This window comes from Leopardus geoffroyi, chromosome E2, assembly GCF_018350155.1.
Source record: "Leopardus geoffroyi isolate Oge1 chromosome E2, O.geoffroyi_Oge1_pat1.0, whole genome shotgun sequence".
Classification (NCBI taxonomy): domain Eukaryota; kingdom Metazoa; phylum Chordata; class Mammalia; order Carnivora; family Felidae; genus Leopardus; species Leopardus geoffroyi.
Window position 1 is genome coordinate 61,434,034 of NC_059335.1, and position 19,436 is coordinate 61,453,469.

The 19,436-nt window shown below is 63.6% G+C and overlaps 1 protein-coding gene across 3 annotated transcripts; it reads left to right on the forward strand.

The window, feature by feature from the left end:
• Positions 1–670: 670 nt before the first annotated feature.
• On the forward strand, positions 671–16,768 carry CPNE7 (copine 7). 3 transcript variants are annotated; one of them, XM_045440044.1, is made up of 15 exons: positions 674–971; positions 2,869–3,051; positions 5,495–5,569; positions 5,722–5,796; positions 6,427–6,510; positions 7,180–7,269; positions 7,394–7,492; positions 7,832–7,918; positions 8,257–8,316; positions 9,243–9,376; positions 10,439–10,493; positions 11,006–11,057; positions 11,139–11,272; positions 15,125–15,361; positions 16,043–16,768. In XM_045440044.1, exons 1-15 carry the CDS (start codon positions 798–800, stop codon positions 16,226–16,228), a joined length of 1,725 nt encoding a protein of 574 aa, XP_045296000.1. In that variant the 5' UTR covers positions 674–797; the 3' UTR covers positions 16,229–16,768. The 3 variants fall into 3 exon arrangements, with proteins under 3 accessions (XP_045296002.1, XP_045296000.1, XP_045296001.1); XM_045440045.1 differs by having other exon boundaries at positions 2,920–3,051; XM_045440046.1 differs by lacking the exon at positions 8,257–8,316 and having other exon boundaries at positions 671–971.
• Positions 16,769–19,436: the final 2,668 nt, after the last annotated feature.

The window sequence follows — 19,436 nt, forward strand, 5'->3', positions numbered from 1 at the left end:
AGGCCTTCTGCTGCGGGTGGTCCAGAGCAGGGCAGGGGGGGGGGGGGGTCCCCCTCCCATGGCGCCCAGCAAACCACTGCAGGGGGTAAATGGCAGGGCGCCAGGCACTGTCCCGGTCAGATTCTGACCCTCAGCCCCGACACCCCCAGGGCAGCAGGGGCTCCCCACTCTTGGACCACAGGTCCCACGAAGGTGGGGACCTGTTCTTTCATTTCCAGCCCCAGCCCAGGGGGTGCCGGGCACACACTGTGTGCCGGGGAAACGCTTGCTGACGGCAGTGATTCATCACCAGATGCCGCGGGGCCGCGACATGGGCTCCTGGGGAGGAAGGCGGGGAGCGCTGGACCCCTCCTCCCCGGCCCTGAGGCAGCCGAGTGCCCCCGCCCCAGAGGGCCTGCGCGGTCTGGGAGGGCGCTGCCTGCCCTGACCCCAAACCTCTCGGCCGGATCCCCACCCCCCACCCCGAGAATTTGAACCCAGTGAACCTCTGGCAACCCCCGCTGCGGGACTGAGGGCGGGGTCTGGCCTCCCGCAGACCCCTCCTCGCCGGCGCCCCGCCCCTCCACGGCTCCCCATCCTCTGCCGGCCCGGCCCCCCCGCAGGCTTCGTCCCTTGCGCCGCCCCCTCCTCTGTCCCCCTTGCCCAGCCCCCCTCCCGCCGTCCCCGCGCGGTGGCGGCCGCCGGAGCCACGTGTGCGGGCGTGCAGGGAAGCGCGGCCACGCCTGGCCCGGCCATCATTCCCGACGCGGCGGCCCCTCGGTGCGCCCGGCCGGGTCCCCGAGCGCCGGGTCCCCGAGATGAGCGCGGGCTCGGAGCGCCGGGCGGCGGCGGCCCCCGGAGCGGTGCCCGCGCCCCGCGCCTCCAGGGTGGAGCTGCGGCTTAGCTGCCGCCACCTGCTGGACCGCGACCCGCTCACCAAGTCCGACCCCAGCGTGCTGCTGCTGCTGCGGTCCCAGAATCAGTGGGTGCAGGTAGGGGCGCCGGCCGGGCCGAGCCCAGCGGCGACTGGGGGCCTGGAGCTGCGGACGCGGAGACCGGAGGCGGTGGGCAGGGGACCGGGTCTAGAGAGGGGGTGTCCGGCACTTGGGGGGCGCTGGCGACTGAGAGGACCCCCAGGTAGAGAGAGGGAGCACCCCAGTGCGGTTGCGAGCAGGTTCCCGTTTGGGGGGCTTGGGGACAAGAGTGAGGCACCCAGGCTTGAGGGTGCTGGCAGGGGGCTTTCCTAAGGGGCACAGAAGGGCCTGGGGGCTGCAGAAGTGAGTGGCATGGCCCGAGTGGTGACGCAGGGTGGACCTGGGCTCGTGGGTCCCCCCGGCCTGCGGGGCACGCAGGAGGGACACTTGTCTGCCAGGTCCTCACCCATCAGGCAGAGGCACCCAGACCGCAGACCGGGGAGCACCAAGGGCCGGGCAGGGCTGCTGGGTTAGGGGGAGCTGCTGACCGAGGCTGGGGCACTAGGGAGCCAGAGATTGATCTCTGGCCCACCTGCAGGGCAGCCAGTCGCCTGCTCTCCTGTAGGGTCCTGCGGACTCTAGCATGAGTGCCGAGCCCCGGGTGACCCAGCGCAGTGCACGTGGCCGGGCTGGGACAGCTGGGGTCTGGTTTGTGCTCCCCACAGACCCAGTTCTTCCTGTGATACCTTCTGGCCCTAGGGGTCACCGGGGTGCCTGTCCAGCCTGCTGCCCCTAGTCACCCCCAGCCCAGCCCTCCCCGTGTGCAGGTCGTGGCAACAGCTCAGGGCCCTGTGCGTTGTGCAAAGCGCTGTCTCAGTCACCACTCCTGTGCGCACATCACCTTGAAAGGCCAAGAAAGGCGGGTTGTGGGCTGGAGAGGTTGGGGGTTGAAGCCTCCCTGTGCTCTAGCGCGCCCCCTGGGGAGGACCTGGGTGGGGAAGCGGGCAGGACGTGGTGGAGGCACACCCGTGGGGCCCCCACCTGTGAGGACACAGTGCTGGAGGCTCCAGGCGCCAGCTTCTGGGGACCTGCTTTTTGCTCCCCCGATGCCGTGACCTGGTCTCTTGTGGTCTCTGGACCACCAGCCTCCTGGGGCCGCAAAACCCTGCCCGTCTTCGTCCTTGGAGGCAAAGGGCCTGCCCCAGCCCAGCCCAGTGTCTTTGGGGGGGGGGGGACACTGGGGAGGATCTGGGACGAGGGGTGTCTGTGCCCAAGCCTCCCGTTAGTCTTTGTTTCTTGGCCTTGGCACTGCTGGGTGCGGATGTCCCTGAGAAAGGATGGCCCACAAAGGCCCCCCATCTGAGAGCGTGGGAGTTTGTGGACACTGGAGGGACCCTCCCCAGGCTGGGCTGTGCTTTGGGGACAGAGAGGGGCCCAAGATGTAGGAGAGATATGGCACCCAGGGGGAGTCTCTGCCCCCCACCCCAGTCTCCCCGCCTGCCCAGCTGGGGAGAGATCTCCATTTTGGGTTTGTCCAGCCCAGGATTCTGATCCAACTCTGTTCCTGATTGGACTGCTTTTGCACGGGACCCTTCCCCTCTCCGAGCCTCAGTTTCCCCATCTGTGACGGGGGTGGAGCAGGCTGTGGTGGGCATGACATGAGAAAATGCAGAGACTGCAGCCTGTGGCTGGACAGGGGTGGGGGTCTTTATTTCAGGGAGGGAGGTGCCCCCCCCCCCCCCCCCCGCCCAGGGGTGGCCGGAAGCCATGTGGGGTTTGGAGTCCTGAGGATTAGAGTGCAGGTTGGTGGGGGAGGGGGACTTCCCAGGGTACGGCCTGGAAGTGAGTCCTTCAGGAGCACCGAGGGCAGGTGAGCGGAGGCTGCGGGCCAGCGCCGGGCACAGGGCGCTAGGGAGAGGCGGGCGGGGGGGGGGGGGACCTACTCCTGTGGGGCCCCCACACTGGCTGCTTGCAGGTGGACAGAACGGAAGTGGTCCGGAGCAGCCTGCACCCTGTGTTCTCCAAGGTCTTCACGCTCGACTACTACTTTGAGGAGGTGCAGAAGCTGCGCTTTGAGGTCTATGACACCCGGGGACCCAGCGACCTTGGCTATCAGGAGGATGACTTCCTTGGGGGCATGGAGTGCACCTTGGGGCAGGTGGGCCCCGTCCCCTCGGGAGGGAGGAGGGCAAGAGAGATCCCGGAGCGTGGAAGGTGCAGCTGGGCTAATGCTGAGGGCTGGGGGTGGGGCGTGGGGGGGGGGTGGGGGACAGCGGTGCTCCAGGCTCCGCGGAGGTCCCTCCCTCCGGGACAAGTATCCTGCTCTGCCCGTCTCCACAGTGACTTCCCTTAAAAATTCCTTATTAGTTTTAAAAATACGTAGTTTTGAGCTGGGTAACACATTCATATAATTCAACATTCAGGAAGGGTGAAAGGCAAGCCATGGGACGTGCACCCTCGCCTGTCCGCGAGTTCACACTCTCGCGTGGGAACGTGAGGGGGTATTTGTTCTCTGTGTGTATATACGTATATATTTTAACACAAATTATGTACACTATTACTGTTCTGCGCTTTCTTTGCTGCCGTGGCACGAGATCACTTCCACCCCGTGACGTCATGTCCCCACTCCACCCTGCAGCCGGCCGGCCAGCCTGCTGGGGCTGCTGTCACCAGAGGGACAGTTTGCAGTCCTCAGATGATGTCCCATCCACTAGCTGTTCCGTTAGCCGCATGGCAAGAGTGCTTGCCAGCCACCACTGAGACAGCCTGGGCACCGGGCTGCGGGCCACACGCTTCGCTCTCAGCCTGTGATGGGAGATGTTTCCTTTTTACGGAGGCATGATTTCCATCCAGGGGAACACGGAGACCTTAAGGGTTGATGTTGATGAGTTTAGGCACCTGTCTTCCTGCCCGTCACCAGCTCATATCACCCTACAGACCCCTCCTCTCCAGCACATCCCTGCTAGTTTTGCCTGTTCTAGAACTTCCTGTTCATGAATCACACAGTGTGTTCTCATTTGTGCCCGGTTTCTTGCACCCAACGTGATGTCTGCATGACTCATCCCCATGGCCGTCTGCGTCGGAGCTGGTCTGGGGTGGGCCCCCTGTCATCCCATTTTATAGATGACAGCACGGATCACTGCACAGCAGCAGAGCGGGATTTGACACGTATGCATGGACTGCATGTACACACGGGCACGAGTGCACGGACGCGTGTATGGATGCATGCACGGACACAGAGAAACATGTGTGAGCACACACGTGTCGGGACCGACTTGTAAACTGTAGACAGTGAAAAGGCCCATCGAGGCCGGCACGGCCCTCGGGGCAGCTGCAGTCAGTGGTCAAGGGTATGGACAGTGGCCCTGAACCCCAGTTGCGTGACCTTGAGCAAGCCCCTGACCCCTGTCCGAACCTCCAAGCATCAGGCACTTCAGTGGGTGTTTGAGGGGACCAAGAAGAAAGAGCTTATTGACCATACACTGGTTCACACAGCAGCTTTCCCACTTCTCCTGATCGGAGAGCCCGTAGCAGCGCAGCCCGTAAGTGGGAGAACCTGGGGCCACACGGCCTCCCTCCCTTCACAGCTTGCGGAGAGCTTTCCCACCCTTAGCCTGTTTTGACCTTCCGGCACGCAGGCAATGTTCCCGTGTGCTCGGAAGCCGTTAGGTAGGCAGGAGCCGAGGGGCGGGTGGCTGGGAATACGCCGTGTGCCGTCTGGACTTAGCTCACTTTGCACGGTCGCCCCCGCTCCGGGAGCTGGCCGCAGGTGGGGCCAGGTGAGCACGGATGAGCGTCGGGGGTGCTGTCACCATGGCGACAGCGCGTGTTTCTGCGTTGGCCAGCAACGAGTGGAGTCCCCTACGAAGTCATGGGCACTTTGGCAGCCGTGGGGCGGGGTGGGGGCGCGGGGGCGGCCGGGGGGCGGGTGCGGGCTGTCATCCTTGAGCTCTTCTACAGACCAGGGCGCCTACTGCCTCAGTGCTGCCCTCTGGTGAGCAGGTGCCCTGGCTGCCTACGGCTGCCCTGTGTCAACTCTCGCCCGTTAGGGGCTTGTAGCCAAATGAGGGCCAGGTGAAGGGGAGGGGGTGGCCCAGGTGGGCAGGGGCAGGGGGAGCCCACGGGGAGGCCTCACAGGGTGGTGGAGAGTCAGGTCGCACTCTTGCTCCCGACCCTTTGCCACCTCCACAGCCGGGAGTCCAGTGTGGCGCCCAGGAACCCCCTCGGCCCCCTGCTGGCCGGGGGGGCTGTTTGAAGCCCCTCGCTGCCCTTGGGGCAGGGACCGGGGGCACCCCACACAGCCTCCCTGAGCTGCTGGGGAGCTGGGGCTGGGTGGGCGTTCCTGGCCCAGCATGTGGGGCTGTGGCCCCAGGCGGTGCCTCCTCACTGAGCCTGTCTCCCCTCCTGACACGAGGGCCAGGTCCCGGGTGAGGGGCGGTGGCCACACAGAGGGATGTCGGGTGGCCGAGCGACTCAAGGGAGGGCGTGGGGCCCTGGGGCGTTGATTTGGAGGAGCTGGGCTGCCCAGAGAGACTGAGGGCCGGGTCGGCGTGCCTGGGGGGGATGGGAGCTGACCCCTCCCTGGCTGTTCTGACTTCCAGATTGTGGCCCAGAAGAAGGTGACCCGTGCCCTGCTGCTCAGGTTCGGCAGGAATGCCGGCAAGTCCACCATCACGGTGAGGCCACCCGCCTTCCCGCCCAGCCCCTCCACCCCGCAGACCCCACCCCTTTCTCCTCGTGGCTCTCAGAGGCCTGCCCCGAAAGCAGCTGGTGAGGCCCCGGGCCCCCTGGCGGCCTGTGGAGCTTGGAGCCACGGCTTTCCTCCCAGGTGACAGCTGAGGACATCTCCGGGAATAATGGCTACGTGGAGCTGTCCTTCCGGGCCAGGAAGCTGGACGACAAGGTGAGTGGAGGCTGCCCGCGTGGGCCCAGGGCATGTACCGCCGACGCCACGAGCCACCCCCCCCCCCCAGCTTTGCCCTCCTGACGCCACAGACACAGGGCTGCTGAGTGAGGAGCACGCGGAGACCGTGGGGCCGGCCACCCCGTCACCATTTTTCCTGTGCCCTGGGCCCCTTCCTGCCGCGTCTGTAAGTGCTCGTGCCTCCTGAGGCAGGGGCCCTCGTGGCCCCTGTTTAGTGACAGGGACACATGCTCAGGGCGGTCACCATCCGGACAGTGGAAGAACTGGCCGTGAGCTTGGCTCCGTGGGTGCTCACACAGGGTGGGGGCCCAGAGCAGGGTCTCAGCTGGTAGAGGCCGTCCCCTGGAGGGGAGAAGCGGGGGCGGTGGGGGTGCCGGCTGGGGGTGTGCACACGTGGCTGGAGGGAGGCTGGGCCCGGGGCCCGGGAGTTACAACAAAGCTGCTGGGGGGCCAGCGAAGGCTCTAGAGGGGAGGACAAGGCGTTTGATCGTTCTGAGAGGCTCTTGGGAAGGGTCATGCCCTCATTTCCTAGCTAAGGAGATAGAGGCTCCAGGGGTGCAGCCTCCGTCCCCCCTCCAGGACCAAGCGCAGCCTCTGCCCCTCCTCCAGGACCTCTTCAGCAAGTCAGACCCCTTCCTGGAGCTATACCGGGTCAATGACGATGGGAGTGAGCAGCTGGTGTACCGGACCGAGGTGAGGACTCCCTGCCCTGCACCTTGACATCCCCTGCAGAACTTTGGGGACAGGAATGAGAAGAGAGGGGCAGAAGCCAGCCTGTCTCCCCCTCACCCTGGGTCCTCCCAGCACCCCGACGGCTGCGGGGGCCTTCACCCCAGCACCCAGCTCCTTGCATCAGGGAGCCAGCAGGCCAGGCCGTCTGCCACTAGAATTCACAACTGTGTTTTGTTGTCCCCGCCTACAGGTGAAATGGCATTTTAGTTACAGCAGTGAGAGAGCACTTCCTTTTTTTTTTAAGCATATTTATTTTGAGAGAGAGAGCGCGTGTGCACGTGCAAGCAGAGGAGAGGCAGAGGGAGGGAGAGAGAATCCCAAGCAGGCTCTGAGCTGTCAGCATCGAGTCCGACAAGGGCTCCATGTCAAGACCGTGACCTGAGCCAAAACCAAGAGTCAGGCGCTCAACCGACTAAGCCACCAGGCGCCCCGAGAACATTTGCTTGTGAGATAAGTTAATTTGGGTAAAAAAAAGAGGCTATTTAAAGAAAAAGCTGGGGTCCAGGGGGTCCAGGAACGTGGCACAAGTTACGAAGGTGGTTCCTGAAGGACCGGGTTCAGAACTACAGGGGTCCTGGGCCCCCAGTCCTGCCTGGAACCTGAGCCGGCCCCCCCACCCCCGGCCCACAGGTGGTGAAGGACAACCTCAGCCCCGTGTGGGAGCCTTTCAAGGTGTCACTGAGCAACCTGTGCAGCTGTGAGGAGACGCGGCCTCTGAAGGTGGGGGTGGCAGGGGGAGTGGCAGGTGTGGGGTGGCAGGGGGCTGGCCTGGCTGTAGGGGAATGGAGATGTCCAGGTGGGGGGCCCAGAGGGGGCGGTGGCCTGAGGGGCCTGGGCTCCCCAGTGCCTCGTCTGGGATCACGACTCCCGCGGAAAGCACGACTTCATCGGGGAATTCTCCACCACCTTTGCGGAAATGCAGAAAGCCTTTGGGGAGGACCAGGTGAGCTGGGGCCCCTCCCTGTCCGCCCCCCCAAACAGGGTGGAAACAGGGTGAAAGTGGGGCCCTGCCCCATCTGCTAAGGGATCGCTGGGAGGAGCCTCAAGAAGCAGGTAGGGCACCAGCCTGAGCTGAGTCGGCCCCAGAAATTGCTATTGTCGGCAAACCCCCGAGATCGAGGACCACGCCTGCCGGGTGGCCAGAGTAGGGACGACAGTCACTGTGCTACAGGTGGAAAAATGCTGTCCAGGGCTGGGGTTTTGAGGCCTCCCTGCCCCCTTGGAGCGGGGTTTGGGCACTGGCGCTCTGGGGCGGGGGTCTCTGTCTCTCCCTGTGCCCCAGGCCCAGTGGGACTGCGTGAATGCCAAGTACAGGCAGAAGAAGCATAATTACAAGAACTCTGGGGTGGTCATCCTGGCAGACCTGAAGGTGAGCTGCGGCCCCTGCCCGCAGACGCCCCACTCACCCACAGTGGGGAGGGGGCTGGCTCCCGCCTAAACTCGACAGAGAGGCAACGGGGCACGGGCGCACCCCTCCCTGCAAATCTCCCCGTTGTCAGATGGACGCCAGGGGTCTGATGGTCCCCAGTACGTGCGGGAGGGAGGTGGGAGGGATGGACGGGAGGGGGAGACAGAGGAGGGGAATGGGTGGGGGGGGGCTGCCCCAGGCAGAGAGCTGGGGGAGAAGGGCAGGTCCCCGGGGCTCCGGCCTCAGTTTCAGGGTGTGGGGCGTCCTGGGCGGGCCCTGCCGACCTCCCTGCCTGGAAGTCCTACAGGGTTCACTCTTTCCTGGACTACATCATGGGCGGCTGTCAGATTCACTTCACCGTGAGTGCACGGGCCCCTCCACACCAGCAGAGCCCCGGGCGCCCTGCCCACCCTGGATGTAACTCGGAGCCTGGCCCGGGGCCCGGGGCGGATGTGCAGAAGTGGGTACAGTGAGGCCCCTGCCCGGGCTCGGGGCCCTTCCCGTGCAGATGAAGTGGGCAGTTGGGTCTCAGGAGCTGCCCGGGGTCACCCTCCACGAGAGCAGTGACAGGAAGACGTGTGTGGCAAGAATGCAGTGGCACCCGTGGCGGCCGGGGACAGCGCCAGAAGCCACGAGACCCAACAGCGGTGGCTCTGGTCCGGAGCCGTGGGTGTCAGTGGGGCGGGAGAGCCCGGCGTCCGTGCCTCTGTGTCGCCTCACCGCTCGCTCGTGGCTGCACGGGTCCGGGTCTTGCCACCCAGCGGCAGCCAGATTGGCCTGAGGGAAGCGTCCCGGTGGGGCCGCGTGGGGACCCCAGCCCGGGGCTTGAACTCGCAGTCCCTGCCCAGGCAGAGCGGCAGCAGAGAAGAGATGTGCCTGGTCATGGCCTGGGTCCCTTGCCAGCAGCCCGCCCCACGCCCAGGGCACTTGGCTGCAGGCGCTCAGGGCTCTGTGACCACGCCCTGGGCCGTGGGCCGGAATCACCCGCGTGGTGCTTCTTGCTGCCTGGGGATCTGTGTAGACGGGGTTGGCAGGGTCCGGGCTTGCTGCTCAGCGCCAGTGCCCACTGTCCCCAGGGTGCCCTTTGCCCCAGCACAGAGCCCGGCCCTGGGACTGTCACCTCAGGAGTCTCCTCCCACGGGCCCCGGGAACTGCTCTAGTTTGCACCCCTCACCAAGCAGCTCCCCACGCCCCCTTCCCCCTGCCTGTCAAATGGGGGCTCTGGGTGCCTAGGCCCGCCCAGGTGGGAGAGGGGCCCCCGGCTCATGAGCCCGGGTCTCTGCAGGTGGCCATCGATTTCACAGCCTCCAACGGTGACCCGCGGAACAGCTGCTCTCTGCACTATATCAACCCTTTCCAGCCCAACGAGTACCTGCAGGCCCTGGTGGCCGTGGGAGAGATCTGCCAGGACTATGACAGGTGCAGTCCCTGTCCCCCCCCGCCACTGGCCTTGTCCCCAGGACTATGACAGGTGCGGCCCTGCCCCTACTGCCTTGTCCCCAGGATGATGACAGGTGTGGCCCCACACCCACTGTCCTGTCCTCAGGATTATGACAGGTGCGGCCCCGCCCCTACTGCCCTGTTCCCAGGACGATGACAGGTATGGTCCCTGTTCCCCCCCCCACTGGCCTTGTCCCCAGGATGATAACAGGTGCGGCCCTGGCCCCACTGCCCTGGCCCTAGGACGATGACAGGTGTGGCCCTGCCCCCACTGGCCCTGTGCCCAGGACTATGACAGGTACCGCCCTGCCCCCCCATCACCCTGTGCCCAGGACGATGACAGGTGCGGCCCCTTCCCCCCACTTGCCCCTCGCCTCCCTGCCTCCCTGGACTCCAGCGCAGACTTGGGCCCGGAGGGTCATCATGACTCTACACTGACCAGAGGAACCTGCCTGAGGCTGGCAGTGCGTGGGCCACGGTGGGTGGGGCTCGCTCCAGGGGCCAGGCCTGATGTCCTGCGTGGCTGATCTCTGAGGTGAAGCTCGGGTCAAAACCGGCATATGTTGACGTGGGGCTGGGCCTCAGTCACATGGCTTTCACCCTGCACACACACACACACACACACACACACACACACACACACTGGGGATCTGTGTCCCACTTTACAGACCAGTAAACTGAGGCCATGGACGAACAGAAGGCTGTCGGGGTGGGTGGCAGACAGCGGAGGTCCCAAGTCAGGAGGCCAACGCTTCCCAGGGTCTGGTTGCCTCCCCAGGAGGTACCTGATGCTCCCAGAGCAAAGACAGAGACGGAGGAGACGGCTCCACCCCTGCCTGGGTGTCTTCACTGCTCAGTGCCTCAGTTTCCCCCATGCGGCTCGGAGCAGAGCCAGCCCCTCGGGGAAGTGTCAGCCTGGGCCTGGTCACCCAGGGGTGGATCAGAGCCTGGCCTGGTTCTGGTGAACGTCTCCCCAAAGCACCCCCGCCCCGCCCTCAGGGAAGTCAGGGGCCCCGTGTGAGACTGCTGCTTCTTTTCCAGTGACAAGAGATTTTCTGCTCTGGGGTTTGGAGCACGGATCCCTCCCAAGTATGAGGTAGGGGAGCCTGGGGACCGGGACCCCACCCCCTTGCTTCTGCCGGGGGGCCCCCAGGGCCCTGCTGCTTCTCCCCAGCACAGGCTGTCCTGGGTCACCTGCTGCCTCTGCCTCTCACTGCTGGGAACCGACTCCTAAGTGACAGTGGGCGGATTGCGGAGACCCTGCGCTTGCGGCCAGAGAGGCTGACCTTGGTCACCCAGCACTAGTGACCTCTGGAGAACTGAACACAAACTCCGTGTCTCTGTCAGGAGAACGGGAATGAGTCTGGAATCTTCAGCCGCAAATAGCAGTTCACCTGGCTTAAGCCCGAAAACGTGGTGGGAGGGACTTCTTGGTTAATGCAACTCAAAGCCTGGGGCCTCCTGTCTGCCCTCTGACCCGGGGTACTCCCTCCGCGAGGCTCTTTCCACATGCTGGTCCCGGGGGCTGCAAACCTACCGCCCCCCGTAGGCGGGGGTGTGGGGGTCCTGAGGGGTCACCCAGCTGACAGTCCCTCTGTGCCCACCCAGGTGTCCCATGACTTTGCCATCAACTTCAACCCTGAGGACGATGAGTGTGAAGGTAAAGGGCACGAGGCAGGCCTGGGGTTGGGGGGGGGGGTGCGGCGTGCACCGGGCCGGACTCACCCTCCTTCCCCCGTAGGGATCCAGGGCGTGGTGGAGGCCTATCGGAACTGCCTGCCCAGGGTCCAGCTCTATGGCCCCACCAACGTGGCCCCTGTCATCTCCAAGGTGGCCCGCATGGCAGCGGCCGAGGAGAGCACTGGGGAGGCCTCCGTAGGTACCTGGGGCAGGTGGTGCGCTGGGGGCTGGGTGTTTTAGAACGGGTGTGTGCCGTGGGGGGCCTGGGGCCGGGGTGTGGTCTTCCCTCCTCCTCCTCCTTCCCTCCCTCCCCTTCCTTCTCTCCCCCCTCTTCCCTCCCTCCCCCTCCTCTCCCCCCTTCCCTCCCTCCCCCTCCTTCTCTCCCCCTCCTCTCCCCCCTCTTCCCTCCCTCCCCTTCTTCTCTCCCCCTCCTTCCCTCCTCCTCTCCCCCCTTCCTTCCCTCCCCCCCTTCCTTTCCTCCCCCTCCTTCCCTTCCTCCCCCTCCTTCCCTCCCTCCCCCTCCTTCTCTCCCCCTCCTCTCCCCCCTCTTCCCTCCCTCCCCCTCCCCTCCCCCTCCTTCTCTCTCCCTTCTTCCCTCCTTCCCCCTCCTTCTCTCTCCCCCTTCCTTCCCTCCCCCTCCTTCCCTCCCTCCCCCTCCTTCCCTCCCCCCTCTTTCCTCCCTCCCCCTCCTTCTCTCCCCCTTCCCTCCCTCCCCCTCCTTCCCTCCCTCCCCCTCCTTCTCTCCCCCTCCTCTCCCCCCTCTTCCCTCCCTCCCCCTCCCCTCCCCCTCCTTCTCTCTCCCTTCTTCCCTACTTCCCCCTCCTTCTCTCTCCCCCTTCCTTCCCTCCCCCTCCTTCTCTCCCCCTCCTCTCCCCCCTCTTCCCTCCCTCCCCCTCCTTCTCTCCCCCTTCCTTCCCTCCTCCTCCTTCTCTCTCCCCCCTTCCCTCCCTCCCCCTCCTTCTCTCCCCCTCCTCTCCCCCCTCTTCCCTCCCTCCCCTTCTTCTCTCCCCCTCCTTCCCTCCTCCTCTCCCCCCTTCCTTCCCTCCCCCCTTCCTTTCCTCCCCCTCCTTCCCTCCCTCCCCCTCCTTCCCTCCCTCCCCCTCCTTCTCTCCCCCTCCTCTCCCCCCTCTTCCCTCCCTCCCCCTCCCCTCCCCCTCCTTCTCTCTCCCTTCTTCCCTCCTTCCCCCTCCTTCTCTCTCCCCCTTCCTTCCCTCCCCCTCCTTCCCTCCCTCCCCTCCTTCCCTCCCCCCTCTTTCCTCCCTCCCCCTCCTTCTCTCCCCCTTCCCTCCCTCCCCCTCCTTCCTTCCCCCCTCTTTCCTCCCTCCCCCTCCTTCTCTCCCCCCTTCCCTCCCTCCCCCTTCTTCTCTCCCCCCTCTTCCCTCCCTCCCCTCCTTCTCTCTCCCTCTTCCCTCCTTCCCCCTCCTTCTCTCTCCCTTCTTCCCTCCTTCCCCCTCCTTCTCTCTTCCTCCTTCCCTCCCTCCCCTTCCTTCCTTCCCTCCCCCTCCTTCCCTCCCTCCCCCTCCTTCTCTCCCCCCTCTTCCCTCCCTCCCCTCCTCTCCCCCCTCTTCCCTCCCTCCCCTTTTTCCCTCCCCCTCCTTCTGTCTCCCCCTTCCCTCCCTCCCCCTCCTCTCCTCCCTCTTCCCTCCCTCCCCCTCCTTCTCTCCCCCCTTCCCTCCCTCCCCCTCCTTCCTTCCCCCCTCTTTCCTCCCTCCCCCTCCTTCTCTCCCCCCTTCCCTCCCTCCCCCTCCTTCTCTCCCCCCTCTTCCCTCCCTCCCCTCCTTCTCTCTCCCCCTTCCCTCCCTCCCCCTCCTTCCCTCCCCCCTCTTCCTTCCTCCATTTCCTTCCTGCCTTCCTCCCACCTGGTTCCCCCTTCCCTCTCTCTCTCCATGCGTGTATGCTACTATTGTTTTCTTTCCAAACCATTTGAGAGTTGGCTGCTGGCCTCCTGGTGCCTCCGCCCCCAGCAGCAGGGACATTCTGTGCACAACCGCAGCTCAGCTTCCAAGCCCAAGGCATTGAAACAGACCCCCTTCCCATGGCACGCCTTTCCCCATGTGTCCACATTTGCCTGTGGTCCCCGGATCTGCCTGGTGTCCCGGTCTCCTGACCTGCGTTGTTCCTCAGCCTTACCCTGGCCACGTGACTTGCCCTCGTCCAGACTCCGGCTAGACTGTCTCTCATCCTGTGTTGGGGAAGCCCCACAGTTTACACTTTCTCTCCCAGGCACAGAGCCCCTAGAAGCCACAGTCTGCAGCCTCTTGCCCGGTTACCTCTCAGTGTTTTGGTGTGTATTTTCTACTAACCCTGTATCCTCTTACATAATCATAGCACAAATATCAATTTCAGGAAATGTAACTTAGCTACTGCACTTTTATCTAATCCGTGGAATATGTTCCAATTTCATTAACTTCCCTGATTATAATTCCCTAGCACTACGTTTCTGGCACAGGATCCAGGCCGGAATCACGCATAGCAGGCATCTTCCCATATTAGTTTGAAGCAAGTCCTAGATACATAGCTTCGTCTGCAAATATCGGTATAAATGCCCAGAAGAGAGATAAAACATAGCTACAATGCATTGTCTCCCCTGAAAGACAAGGTTGGTCCCCTAGGATGAAATACCTAGGTGGTATATGCACGTCTAGCTGGATAATTTCACAGGCAGAGCAGGGTTAAAACGGCCCCTTGTGTGATTGGTGGACCCCTCCCCTCCCCACTCTGCCCACCACCAGCTTCCCGTACTGTCTGGACTCTGCTGACCGTGTCCCTTGGTGGCATTCACCACATTCTTGTCATCTGATTCCCATGAACAGGGCTCAGACTTCCCCCGAGGTGACAGGAATGTCCCCAGGAGGCACTCACGTCTGCTTCTCCCCTCGGTCAGAGCCTGCATCTTAACCGAGATGCTTCACGGGGTTTTGTGGGCTGTTAGACCCCCTCTCAGAGCAGCGCTGATACTGTGCATAGGCGCTAGCTATGACCTGGGACCACCCGATTTTCTCCTCTCTTTCCGTCCTGAGGGAAAGCAGGGTCCCTTCTTTCCAAGGCAGATACAGCCTCCTGGGGCTGGGCCACAGCCACCCACTGCCCAGCCCTGGAAGGCCCCAAGCTCGGGGGCCTCAGAGCAAATCTGCTGTTCTGGTGGCGGGTGGTGGAGCTCAGCGTTTGAGTAGCTGGCAAAGCTCGGGGCTGTGAGGTCTTAGGGGGCCCTGGACCGAGGCTGGGGGGCAGGAGGAGGGCGTGGGGGCTTTGCCGAGGAGGGGCCGCCTATGTGGGGCTGAGGGCTGGGCTGGGTCCTGCCGGGAGACTGCCCAGTACAAGGCCACTCCTCCCACGGGTCTGGGGCTCAGAGGGGGAGCGGGGATTGGGTGGCAGGGGCCCCCCGTCGGATTGCCCTTGGTCCTTCCCTCAAGTGGTGGTGTAGGGCCAGCGCCCACTGGGCCGGGTGGTTCTTTCCTCTCCTTTATGTTTTCTCTTGTCTGGATTTTTAGTAGTTCTGTTTTGTTTTTGTTTTGTTTTTTTAACAACGGAAATGGACTTTTATTTGAAACAAGACCCGGTCCGTCTGTGCAGATGCGCCCAGGGCTCCTGGCCCAGCTGTACCAGACTTGTCCTTTCTCAATTGTTCCTTGGGCCCCGGGCCACCTACAGGGTGTAGGAGGCCCCATCAGGTCGCTCCTTCTCCGGCCTCAGGCTTGGGTTCGGACCCAGGCTCCACCAGCTCAGCCCCTCCATCTGTAAGAGGCTGAGGCCGGGGGAGGGGGGGCTGGGAGATGAGAAGCATCGGGCACAGAGGGGGGCATGAGCTCAAGTTGTATCGTGGCTGTGATTATCGCCCTTTAGCAAACAACAATCTCGGAAAAGCCTGAAAACCAGCAGCGAGGGATGCCTGCAGTGGCTTCGGGGTGGCTGGGGGAGGGGAGAGCTGGCTGGGGGACGTGGGGTTGCCCCGGGGGGACACCCGGCCCTGAAGGGCCCCCAGGCAACCCCCAAGGGCCTGAGGAAGGGGTGGGGGTGCCCGTGCCCACTCTGTCCCTGTGTCCCCAGCAATACTACATCCTGCTGGTCCTGACTGACGGAGTGGTGACCGACATGTCAGATACCCGGGAGGCCATCGTGCGCGCCTCCCACCTGCCCATGTCCATCATCATCGTGGGGGTGGGCAATGCTGACTTCACGGATATGCAGACCCTGGACGGGGACGAGGGCATCCTGCGCTCCCCGAGGGGCGAGCCGGCGCTCCGCGACATTGTGCAGTTTGTTCCCTTCCGGGAGCTCAAGAGCGTGAGTGCTGGTGGGGGCGTCACAGGCCTGCCTGCCGGGGAGGGGGGTGCCACAGGCCTGCCTTCAGGGGGTGGGGTCACAGGCCTGCCTTCCAGGGGTGGGGGTCACAGGCCTGCCTTCCGGGGAGCTGCCAGGCTCCCAGGCCGCTCCCCCGCTCCTGTCGTGAGCAAAAGGATTTCGGCCACTTTAGAGCAGCTAGAAACCTTCCTATTTTGAAAACATCAAGCCTACACATACGAGAGAGGGCGGCACGGTGGGCTCCTGGGAGGGCACCACACAGTTTCTAGCACTTTCAGACCCTTTGTGAGACAGACACACGAAGGAAGTTCATGGCCAGTGGACACACTCACGGGGCTTTACGGGACGGGGGATGGGCACAACCCGCCTCCTTCCTGCCTCTGACTGTGCCTGGAGGGGTGGCAGGGCCCTGGGGGCGCAGGGGCCCCACGCAGGACGGTGCCCGGAGCCCGTCCGAGGTCACCCCATGCCAGCGCTGTGCGCAGGGCAACTCACACTCCGGGTGTCACAAAGGCTTGCCTGGCCACCAGGCGACTTACTGGCCGGCCACTGGGACAGATTCCACCACCGCTAGAGGGTGACGCTGGGGTTTGAGCAGCTCGGTGGCAAGAGGGTCTGGAGGGCCCCCAGCCGTGACGTAACCACGTTGTCCCCGCTCTGAAGGCGTCCCCGGCGGCGCTGGCCAAGTGCGTGCTGGCTGAGGTGCCCAGGCAGGTGGTGGAATACTTCAGCTACAGGGAGCTGCCTCCCAGAGGCCTCGGCACCCACACCCACGACGCTGGCCCCGAGAGGGCAGGGCAGCCAGGAGTGCGGCCAGTCTCTGTCTCAAGCACCCTCGGGGTGCCTTAGGCCCTCCCCGCCACACGTTCCAGAGCCCTCCTGTACCCCGCCCCCAGGCCCACCTCTTACCCTCCTGTGACCCCGCTGCCCAGACCAGCCTCTGGGGGCCCCCAAGGCTGAAGGATGAACAAATCCAGGCCCGGGGAACCCTGAAACAGGAGCTGAAGGTGTGGGGTGTGGGTGGTAGCCCCCCATGCCTGGCCCTGCCCCAGCCAGGCAGGTGTAGGGTCAGGGGCTGGGGAGGGTTCCCTGAGAGAGCAGGAGGAGGCCCCAGCAGCTCAGCCCAACGTGAAGGGAAGCTTATGGATGGGGGGGGGGGGGGAGGGAGGGGAGGGAGTCGTTCCTGCTTCGCATCTCGTTCTCACGAGGAGGGGCCCGCAGCCTGCATCCCAGCTGTGGGGGAGACCGGGGTGCCCCCAGAGCTCCTGACCGGTCAGATTCCTCTTTCTTCCTGCCTTCCTCCCCTGTTGCTTCCCCCAGCTCAGCACCCAGGCCTTGGGGTCCGCAGGTGGGGGCTTAGGCATAATAAAGTGTCATGTTGTCCTCGAAGTGCTTTGTGCCTTTACTGCCCCCTCCCAGCCCCCACCCTGGGACAGGGGGTCTCTAGACTCAGGTTCTCGGGGTCCTTCCCGGACTGAAGGGAGGAGCCTCTCGGGAATGCCGGAGGCAGTGCTGCCCCTCCCCCTGATCCACCGCCTGGAATCAGCCAGGCCCAGGTGGAGAGGGGCCGCCAGGCAGGAACCCAGGTGCCTTGAACTTGCAACTCAACTTTACAAGGACCTACTATGCGCTCCATGCTACACACTCTGTCAGAGAAGGAGCACCACCTGTCAAACCTCCGGGCCCTCTGGGGGTGGGCTTCTGATTGAGATTTCCCCTGGAATATCTTGTCTGGGGAAAAAAACAAAACAAAACTGTCCTGACCCTGAATCTATTCTCTCCTACCCACTCACCCATTCTCCATCCCTCCATCCATCCATCTACCTGTCCCCCCACACATCCACCCTTCTCGCCCTCCATTTATCCACCAATCCATCCGTCTGTCTGTCCATCCATCCCTCCATCCCTCCCTCCGTCCATCCCTCCGTCCATCCATCCGTCCATCCATCCATCCATTCACCTGTCCATCCATCCATCTATCTATCCCCCCACACATCTACCCTTCTCGCCCTCATTTATCTACCAATCCATCCGTCCACCTGTCCATCCATCTGTCCATCCATCCATCCATCCATCCAGCCACTCACTCTGGAGACCTATTCTTAGCTTCTGATTCATCTCCTGTTAGGGAGAGATAATAGGCTTTGCCATGGTAACTTAGCTACTGCTGAATTCCGGAAGGGACGATGTTGGTCTCTTTGGGGATGGAAAGGACACCGGAGAAACAGCCCCCTCCATCTACACTGGGAGACAGCAGGGCCATAGGGTGGGGGAGGCTGTGGGCCCCAAGACGGGAGGGTGTGTGAGCTGTGTCCTGACCCAGCCACCGCGTCCTGTATGACTGGACTGTTTTGGCAGAAAGCCTCAGACGGTTCAGGGCCGAGGCCAAGGGAAGTTGGTCGGTTCCGACCCCAGGGGGCACAAAATGCACGGAGAGCCAGCTAAGGAGAAGTGGAGGGGGTCTGCGCACAGCCCCAAGGCAGCAGGGGCGGGCAGGGGCTCCGGGCCAGCGGGCAGGGCAGTGGAGGAAGGGTGTCATCTTGCAGCTGATGCCTTAGCAGACATGTAGCCACTCCCAGAACAGGTGAGGTGGGGAGGGAGCGGAGGCGTGAGGCCCCGGCCTCTACCCTCCACCCTTCCCCTCTGCCCTTTCTTCTCAGGCTAACAGGAAGCAGGGAGCGGCTGGGGGCGGGCAGTGGGGGGGTTGGGAGGCCTATGGAGGATCCCCTCCTGGACTGGAGGGAGGCAGGGGGCTGTGGGCGTGGGGCCTGGCCAGCGGGCAGGCTCAGCTGGGCACCCGTCGGAGGAGGTAGGGTCAGGACGGGGTCACCAGATCAGCCGACAGGATGCAGGGATTTTTACCAGTTAGAGCCCACCCTCCTCCTAGGCCTGAGCCGGCTAATGGGACTCGGTCCTGGGACTTTTGCTGACCTTTGGTTTTCCTTGAGTGGCTGAGCTGGTGGCATGGGAGCCAGGAACAGCTGGTGACCACTCTGCCACCTCGTGGGCTGGGCCTACCTGGGGACAAAGCCGACACGAATGGGTGGGCCAGAGAAGTGGCCCTGTGACCTCCCTCTCTACCGAGACAGCTGGAGCTGGGTTTCCATCGAGTTTCCACCCCAAGATTCCGGCCCAGAGAGATGGCAAATACGCCCATCGCACAGACGAGAAAAGCAGGGTCCAGAACAGTTAAGTGAGTTGCTCAGGGTCACGGTTAAGGACCCACCAGCTCCAGGCAATTCCAGGATTTATGTCTTTGCACACGTCTTCCATCAAGGGATGTGAGATCTGGCTCCGGACTCCAGACAGGCTTCCAGGGAGGGAACGTGGACCGAAATCCGGCCAGCGCCTTGCTCTTGGCTCATAACAGCACAGGCCTGGGTTTCCTCAGCCCTCAGAACCAGAAAGTGTGCACGGGCCGGGGACCCCACGGCAGGAGCCACCCCGGGCTAGGCTTCCTTCAGAAATTGCCTCCAGGACACTTTTTGGAACCGCCCCCTCGTCAGAGGAAGGACTCGGGATTTGCAGACAGAGTGGTTAGCAGTTTGGGCCCTGGCCCCGAGTCGAACTGGACGCCTGGACAAGTTACCTCATCATCTGTCACACGGGAGTGTGACGGCTTGAATTCCTTGGCAGCCCCTCCCACTGAGAGGTGGGGTGAGTGTCCCTTCTGGCACCTGGGAAGGCTTGGGGTCCCATGTAACCCTTTAAGGCTTGGTCATGAAAATGCCACATTCTGCTGCCTTGCTTAGTTGAGACGCTGGTGCTTGGGACCCAGTTGCCAAGCTGCAAAGAAGCCCAAGCGGCCCCCGTGGCACCAAGGCCCCAGCCAACAGCACGCACGACTGGCTGGCCGTGTGCCGTGGGCTCCTCTAGCCTGGCTGAGACCCCCACTGCCTCCACAGGGCAGGCTCTGAGCCACAACCCCCCAGCCCATCTTCCCCTGTGTTCCGGAACCGCAGAAACGGTCTGAATCAAACCATGCTTGTTGTTGTTCTAAACCACCAAGTCTGGGTATCATCTGTTACGCGGCAGCAGGTAACTGACACACCCTCTT

Bases quoted from the DNA above. Each gene is read 5' to 3' on its own strand.
- CPNE7 (XM_045440044.1), top strand. From the start codon at position 798: ATGAGCGCGGGCTCGGAGCGCCGGGCGGCGGCGGCCCCCGGAGCGGTG. The intron at 7,919-8,256 runs GTGAGCTGCGGC...CCTGCCTGGAAG, and splicing joins TCATCCTGGCAGACCTGAAG to TCCTACAGGGTTCACTCTTT. The intron at 10,494-11,005 runs GTAGGGGAGCCT...GTGCCCACCCAG, and splicing joins GGATCCCTCCCAAGTATGAG to GTGTCCCATGACTTTGCCAT.